Source organism: Macaca fascicularis, chromosome 7, assembly GCF_037993035.2.
Source record: "Macaca fascicularis isolate 582-1 chromosome 7, T2T-MFA8v1.1".
NCBI classification, from domain to species: domain Eukaryota; kingdom Metazoa; phylum Chordata; class Mammalia; order Primates; family Cercopithecidae; genus Macaca; species Macaca fascicularis.
Window position 1 is genome coordinate 90,570,019 of NC_088381.1, and position 7,681 is coordinate 90,577,699.

General features: G+C 47.5%; 1 protein-coding gene across 9 annotated transcripts; it reads left to right on the forward strand.

Moving 5' to 3' along the window:
- The first annotated feature begins 1,020 nt into the window (after positions 1 to 1,020).
- Positions 1,021 to 5,170, forward strand: MRPL52 (mitochondrial ribosomal protein L52). 9 transcript variants are annotated; one of them, XM_045396147.2, is made up of 5 exons: positions 1,021 to 1,083; positions 1,185 to 1,245; positions 1,322 to 1,474; positions 4,244 to 4,308; positions 4,999 to 5,170. In XM_045396147.2, the coding sequence occupies exons 1-5, from the start codon at positions 1,048 to 1,050 to the stop codon at positions 5,146 to 5,148; spliced, it is 465 nt and encodes a 154-aa protein (XP_045252082.1). In that variant the 5' UTR covers positions 1,021 to 1,047; the 3' UTR covers positions 5,149 to 5,170. The 9 variants fall into 9 exon arrangements, with proteins under 9 accessions (XP_045252082.1, XP_065404700.1, XP_005560864.3 ...); XM_065548628.1 differs by having other exon boundaries at positions 1,021 to 1,075; XM_005560807.4 differs by having other exon boundaries at positions 1,021 to 1,075; positions 1,322 to 1,389.
- Positions 5,171 to 7,681: the final 2,511 nt, after the last annotated feature.

A 7,681-nucleotide genomic window follows, 5' to 3' on the forward strand; every position in this document is an offset into this window, starting at 1 on the left:
GTTCTCAGGATCCGCATTGCTTAATCTGGCCAGAGTCCCCGCCAGGGATGCTCTACAGGGCAGGCAGTACAATGGCACAATCTCGGATCACCGCAATCTCAGATCACAGCAACCTCCGCCTCCCGGGTTCAAGTAATTCTCCTGCCTCAGTCTCCAGAGTAGCTGGGATTACAGGCATGTGCCACCATGTCTGGCTAATTTTGTATTTTTAGTAGAGACAGGGTTTCTCCATGTTGGTCAGGCTGGTCTGGAACTCCCAACCTCAGGTGATCCGCCCACCTCAGCCTCCCAAAGTGCTGGTATTACAAATGTGAGCCACTGCACCCGGCCTGTCTTTTTTCTTTTATTCCGAAAGCTCTATCAGGATATTAATGTCTGGTTTTATTCTCCATAAAATCTCCTACACCTAATACAGCACTTGTCATATGGAATTTTTTTTGAGGCAAGGTCTGGCTCTGTCACCCAGACTGGAGTGCAGTGGCGTGATCTCTGCCTACTGCAGCCTTGGGCCTCCCAGGCTCAAGCGATCCTCCCACCTCAGCCTCCCAAGTAGCTGGGACCACATGCATGCACCACCACACCCAGCTAATTTTTCATTTTTTTGTAGAGAGGGAGTTTCGCCATGTTGCCCAGGCTGGCCCAATTTCCGATTAACTCTAGATTTGATTACTTTTCTTAGTCTAGGAAAACTGTGTTACAGTGATGCGAGGATCTGTAGAATGACGTTGATGTTACTCCTCTGAGATCAAAGTTACTATTAATATCAATTTCGATGAACTAGAGACCGCTGTAGGGAGATTGTGGGAACTGTTCAGAACGGTTTAATCTGGGAGGACACGACTTCTACTGAGAATGCATGCCCTGAACGACAATTCGTTTTCACCTCAAAAACCTGGATCGCAGTTTTGTCTCTCCTTCCGTACGATGACCCAAGATGGCGGAGCCCGGGATTGAAAACCCAGATTCAAGATGGCGACTTCCAGCTTCCCCCATAGCGTCGCGCGTGGCCACCGAGGCCACGCCTACTTCCGGCGACTCCGGCTCAGCATGGCTGCTTTAGCGACTGTTCTCTTCAGTGAGTGGGTATAGATAGTGACCGTGGACTCGGAGGCGCGTTGGGGAGGGGCACAGGACCCCTGATCCGGCTGCGCGGCCTCTCCCCCAGCTCTGTTCTGTTTTCCCAGCAGGTGTCCGGAGGCTGCACTGCGGCACAGCCGCTTGGGCGGGCAGCCAGTGGCGACTACAGTGAGTGCTGGGATGAGGGATCCTGGGGGACCAGAAGCCGGGCTGGGTCCTCACAGATCTGTTTTTCTCCACATAGGCAGGGACTGGCTGCCAACCCCTCCGGCTACGGGCCCCTTACAGACCTCCCAGACTGGTCATATGCGGGTGAGCGCTGATCTGACAGTTAACTCCACTGGGGAGATTTTCACCCAGAGGGAACGCCCCTGGACGGGGAGCTGGGGGTATCAAGGTGGGGGCGTGTAAAAGTGTTGAACTTTCTATTTGGAAAACGGAATTTGGGGAATCCCTCGTGTTTATTTTGTAGATTACACTTCAACTAAGGAAGGTAAAGCTAAATAGGATCTTGACTTGTGGAGATAAGCAGAAGATAATTCTGACTTGGGGCCGCCAGGGTGGAAGCGGGTGACAAGACTTCTGCGTTTTTTAAAGGGGGACATTATTTTTTTTAACCAAGAACCACTTTTCTGTGTGGTTAGTGAATTTTCAGTATTTGGTACCAAATGCAGGGGGAGCTCTTTGAAAAGCTACAGAAATAAACATCTCAGAGGGGTAGAAGGATGAAGACTACGGATGGCAGGCTCCCTTCAGAAAATTATTTTCCCTTTACTTACAAAAGAGAGGGGTGGGGGAGAGTAGATATTAGCCCTAGAAGGGAGGGACCTTAGAGAAGTTGAAGCTACTCCCCATTCTTCTTATGAGACTCCAGTGTACAAGTAGGAAATTTGAGGCCTACAGAAGTGAATTGCCCGTGATCATACAGCTAGGTAGTAGCAAAGCCAGGACTAAACATAGGCCAGTCCTCCTTGACAACACAGAGATCTGAATATTTAATCCCCTATTGTTGCTCTCTAGGAGTATGATCCTGCTTAATTGGATAATTGGTGACTGAGGAAGATGGTGAAGATTTTTTCCACTTGTTATTTACTGTAAGAAGCTTGGCATCTCCTTGTAGGAGTATGGACTGTTGGAAAGACTCTGGAATTATATATGACTGCTTCTTTTTTTTTTTTTTTTTTTTGAAATAGGGTCTTTCCCTGTCACCCAGGCTGAAGTGCAGTGGCATGATCATCGCTCACTGCAGCCTTGATCTCCTGGGCTCAAGCAGTCCTCCCACCTCAGCCCCCCAAGTAGGTGGGACCACGGGCACACACCACCATTCCTGGCTAATTTTTTTTTTTTTTTAACACCTAGTAGAGATAAGGTCTTGCTATGTTGCCCAAGCTGGTCTTGAACTCTTTAGTTCAAGTGATCCCCTTAGCCTCCCAAAGTGCTGGGATTACAGGCATGAGCCACCACGCCCAGCCTGTGGACCTTATTCTTAATCTAGGCTTCCCTTCTCGCTAACTTTGTGGTCTTGGACAAGTTACTTAATTTTATCTTAGTCTCAGTTTCCATATCTGTAAAAGAATACCTATCTCATACGGTTCTTATAAGGATAAAATGAAACAACCAATGTAAAGCACGTGGCATACACAATATTGGTTCCCCTTCCTGATAAATATCACCTCTTCTCTGTCTTGCCTTCAAACTTTTGGGCAGAGTTTTCACTCTGTTTCTTTCTTTGCAGAAAGTAAACTACTTGGGTCAGATACTGCATCTTTTCAGCAAGTCAGCAGATATTTGTGGATGTTTATTAACATGCTTATGTGCCTACACTATACTATGAATAGCAAAAGCTAGCGATACAGTTCTTGACCCAGGGAACTTAAAGTCTAACTGGGACAAAGCGTGGACGTTTTAAAAATTAAGTAATAGTATTCAGGGCCAGGCGCCGTGGCATGTGCCTATAGTCCCAGCTACTCAGGAGGCTGAGGCAGGAGAATCGCCTGAGCCCAGCAGGTGGAGGTTGTAATGATCTGAGATTGTGCCATTGCACTCCAGCCTGGGCGACGGAGCAAGACCTTGTCTCAAAAATAATAATAATAATAAATAGTATTTCAATACTCTGCCCCTTTCCAAAAGGACCTGAGGTAGCTAAATAACACTTAAAGAAAAAAAGTACAGTAAATGTCCCAAGGCAAATAGGTGAATATTAAATAGTCAGCACTTCTTTCAGAAGAAAAGGCTGATGGATTTGAAGAGATTAGAGTTTCTGGGAAAGTTAGGGTTTGAGTGGACCTAAGGATGAAAATTTGGCTGGAAGAAAAAGAAAAGAGGGCATTTCATTGTGGAGTGGGATGGAATTTAGCAAAGATACATAGTACAACAGTGATCACATTGCTTAAGAATTTCTGAAGACAAAACAGATTCAGCATTGCAGAGGACCTCAAATACAAGGCTAATGAGAGTTAAGTGAAATAGAGTAGTAAATAGCCGGGTATGGTGGCACGCACCTGTAATCCCAGCTACTCAGGAGGCTGAGGCAGGAGAATCACTTGAACCGGGGAGGCAGAAGTTGAGGTGAGCCGAGATCATGCCATTGCACTCCAGCCTGGGCAAAAGAGCAAAAGTCTGTCTCAAAATAAAAAATAAAATTAAAAAGGCCAGGCACAGTGGCTCACGCTTGGATTCCCAGCACTTTGGGAGGCTGAGCCAGGTGGATCACAAGGTCAAGTGATCAAGACTATACTGGCCAACATGGTGAAACCCCGTCTCTACTAAAAATACAAAAATTAGGAATGGTGGCACATGCCTGTAGTCCCAGCTACTCAGGAGTCTGAGGCAGGAGAATCTCTTGAACCCGGGAGGCAGAGGTTGCAGTGAGCTGAGATTGTGCCACTGCACTCCAACGTGGCAACAGAGCAAGACTCTCTGAAAAACTAAATAGATAAATGAAATAAAATGAAAGAGAGTAGTAGTATGCCTGAGAGCTCATTCTGGGTTATCGTACCTTACCCCTGAAGATGAGGGACGTATTTTAGCTTAATTAAGCTACAGTGTATATGAAATGGAAGAGAGGAGCTAGAGATTGGTTCTTCCCTTATTCCTATCACAGTATTTGCACAAGGTGCTGCAGACCGTCTCTAACACTTGCCTTTTCTCTCACTTCTACTTGTAGATGGCCGCCCTGCTCCCCCAATGAAAGGCCAACTTCGAAGAAAAGCTGAAAGGGAGAAGTTTGCAGTGAGTGGCTAGAGCAACAGCCAGGGCTACCTGGAAGGAGAACATTTAAATCATAATTTGTCTTGAGCTGTGTTGCACCTAAGCAAACATGTACCCCTCATGCAGAGGTTTTATTAATAACAGCCAAAGGTTGTTTATGTTTTTGTTTTTGTTTTTTGTGAGATGGAGTTTCGCTCGTTGCCCAGGCTGGAGTGCAATGGTGCCATCTCAGCTCACCTCAACTTCCTACTCCCGGGTTCAAGCGATTCTGCAGCCTCAGTCTCCCGAGTAGCTGGGATTACAGGCATGTGCCACCACGCCTGGCTAATTTTGTATTTTTAGTAGAGACGGAGTTTCTCCATTTTGATCAGACTGGTCTCAAACTCCCGACCTCAGGGGATACGCCTGCCTCAGCTTCCCAAAGTGCTGGGATTACAGGCGTGAGCCACCGTGCCTGGCCCCAGCCAAAGGTTTTAATAGCACTGTGAGAAGGGAGGAAGAGAGTGGGGCACTGCCAGGACAGGAACCAGTAGTAGACATCCTGCTGCGCATTTTGCTGTCTCCCTCTGCTTCCCAAGCCAGGACTTGCTCCCACTGGGGAGTCAGCAGTGTCATTTTCCAGATGAAACCTTTGAATTTGTAAGTGGAAGGATATATAGTGTAGCGCTTAAGTCCCAGATGTTATCCACACTGTTTTCCTGTCTGTTTCAGAGACGAGTTGTACTGCTGTCACAGGAAATGGACACTGGATTACAAGCATGGCAGCTCAGGCAGCAGAAGTTGCAGGAAGAACAAAGGAAGAAGGAAAATGCTCTTAAATCCAAAGGGGCTTCACTAAAGAGCCCACTTCCAAGTCAATAAAAAGCAGCTCCTGCCTCCCTCAGCCTCTCTCTGGATTTCTTTTCTGTCACCTAGATGCTTCATCCCACCCAGAAGAGAGCCTTCACATTCCCCATCTGTCTCCAAAGCAAAAGAGCTGGGACACCAAGAACAAGCTGTTAAATCACTGCCTGGGAGGCTTGGCTTAGTGCCCTCATCTCTGGCTCCATTCCAGTTCGGCTAAGTCTTGCTTTAAAATGTTTACCTCCTTTGCAGGCCATAGGACTGGCCCAACTATGAGAAATAGCTGTTCTGTGCACATGAAAAGGGGACAGCAGTTTTCCTGGTTCTAGCCAGGCACTAAAGCCTTTAAGAGCCCATACACAGTTTAGGCCATGTACAGCTGGCATCTAATAAATGTTTTCATGAAAAGGATTTTCAGCCGGGCACGGTGGCTCACGCCTGTAATCCCAGCACTTTGGGAGGCTGAGGCGGGTGGATCACGAGGTCAGGAGTTCAAGACCAGCCCAGCCAACATGGTGAACCCCCCCCCCTTCTCTACTCAAAATACAAAAATTAGCCAGGGGTGGTGGCACACACCTGTAATCCCAGCTACTTGGGAGGCTAAGGCAGGAGAATGACTTGAATCCAGGAGGTGGAGGTTGTGGTGAGCCAAGATTATACCACTACACTCCAGCCTGGGCGACAGAGTGAGACTCCATCTCAAAAAAAAGAAAAAAAAATTTTCTAGTCTAGGTCCCTTTTTTGACAAGCATCTGGTGTCAGTCTTCCTAAGATTCAAATACGTGGTCCAGGTGGTTACCCCCACTGGGAAGGCTGATGTGGGAAGAACCATACCTGGGTGTTGCATGTTCTGCCAAGAGTGGGGTTCTGAGGTCTCCATGTTTCTGACTGTATTCCAGAGATTGGTTGAAGAGGGGCTTGTACCTTCCAACCCCAGTTTGTGTAGGAAAGCCCTACGTAAGGGCTTAGCCCTCAGTCACTGTGGGGTAGGTAACTGTTTAATAACACAACCATGGGAGGCCAAGACGGGCGGATCACAAGGTCAGGAGATCGAGACCATCCTGGCTAACAAGGTGAAACCCCGTCTCTACCAAAAATACAAAAAATTAGCCGGGCGTGGTAGCGGGTGCCTGTAGTCCCAGCTACTCGGGAGGCTGAGGCAGGAGAATGGCATGAACCCAGGAGGCGGAGCTTGCAGTGAGCCGAGATTGCACCACTGCACTCCAGCCTGGGTGACAGAGCAAGACTCCATCTCAAAATAAATAAATAAATAAATAAATAAATAAATGCACACCATATACCTCCCACAAACCTGGAGGCTCCACAGGACCTGAAAAGCTTTTCATTTTATTGATCGTGAATCTGAGAGCAAAAGACCTTTGTTTTCATTACAGTACTGAGCACTAGACTTCCATTCTTCTGCCACAGAAGTGCGATAGTTCCTGAATCCCTTGGATTTCTGAAGCTTCCTACCTGACCTAATTTCTGTCCACCCTCCTTTATTCCTTCCTTTGCTTTCTTCTGCCTCGTCGCACTACCTCCGTCCTCTCTCACTGACCAAATGCAATTCTTGGATCTTAGATTTCGCTGATAGTCGAGTTTTCTGTCTCCCACACTTTTCCTGCTTCTGTTGTGCTGCTTTTCCACATCTGTCTAGTTCCGGACTCTTTATCTGTCTCCCTTTCTCACGGTCAGCTTTATCCTGCCCTCTCCCTTTCCTACATACCTCCATCTTTTGTTGAGTCCAGTAAGTCCCTAAAGGAGATTTTACTCTTTAAGAATTGCCTCCTTTTTCAGTGTAGAGGTGGAACTAAACCCCAGCGTCCCAACTCCCAATCCCTTCTTTTACAATAATTTCACCCAGCTTGATTTGCTTTCCCCAGATCCCATGGCCTTGTACCCTTTTCCTGTCAGCGAGTTCCAATTAAAGGTGCAGCCACATTACAAATGACAATAAAGGAATCTTTCTACAAGGTTGGAGCCACAGATCCAGTATGGTTGTGGGGTTTTTTGTTGGTAGTTGGGTTATAGTTTGGAATTTTTGGCAGCGGAGGGAGGAACATAGACAGTTGTCTATAGGGGCCAGAAGATAACCCCCCAACTATTAGTAAACTGGCCCCTTCTCCCTATGCAGGTCTCATGAGCATAGAGGAAGACCTCACCATCCCACACTTTGAGCTCCTTGTTGCCCATAGCCACGTAGCCCCCAATAATTTCCACCCTGAGGTGAGACAAATGCTGAATACCAGAGGAATCAAGCAACTCAGAATATGCTTATGGGGAGAAAGTCTCCCACATCCCGTCCCCTGGGTCCCCTACAGCCCCCTGCTGTCCACCGTGGCCTCAACCCCTGCAGATGGCAGCCTGCACCACAAAAAGGCAACTTAGCGGGTTGGTTTTTTTTTTTTTTTTTTTTTTTCCAGTTCTTGGTTGTAATTGGATTCAGGCTAAAACAACCACGTCCCCAACCAGGAAAGGAGGGCACTGGGGCGGGGACGGAGGAGAGGCTGCGGGAAAAGGGAGGGACCAGAGGAGAGAGCGAGAGGGATCC

Coding starts and splice junctions, on each gene's coding strand:
- MRPL52 (XM_045396147.2), top strand. CDS start 1,048: ATGGCTGCTTTAGCGACTGTTCTCTTCAGTGAGTGG. Junction 1,084..1,184: donor CTGTTCTCTTCAGTGAGTGG/GTATAGATAGTG, acceptor CTGTTTTCCCAG/CAGGTGTCCGGAGGCTGCAC. Junction 4,309..4,998: donor CTGAAAGGGAGAAGTTTGCA/GTGAGTGGCTAG, acceptor TGTCTGTTTCAG/AGACGAGTTGTACTGCTGTC.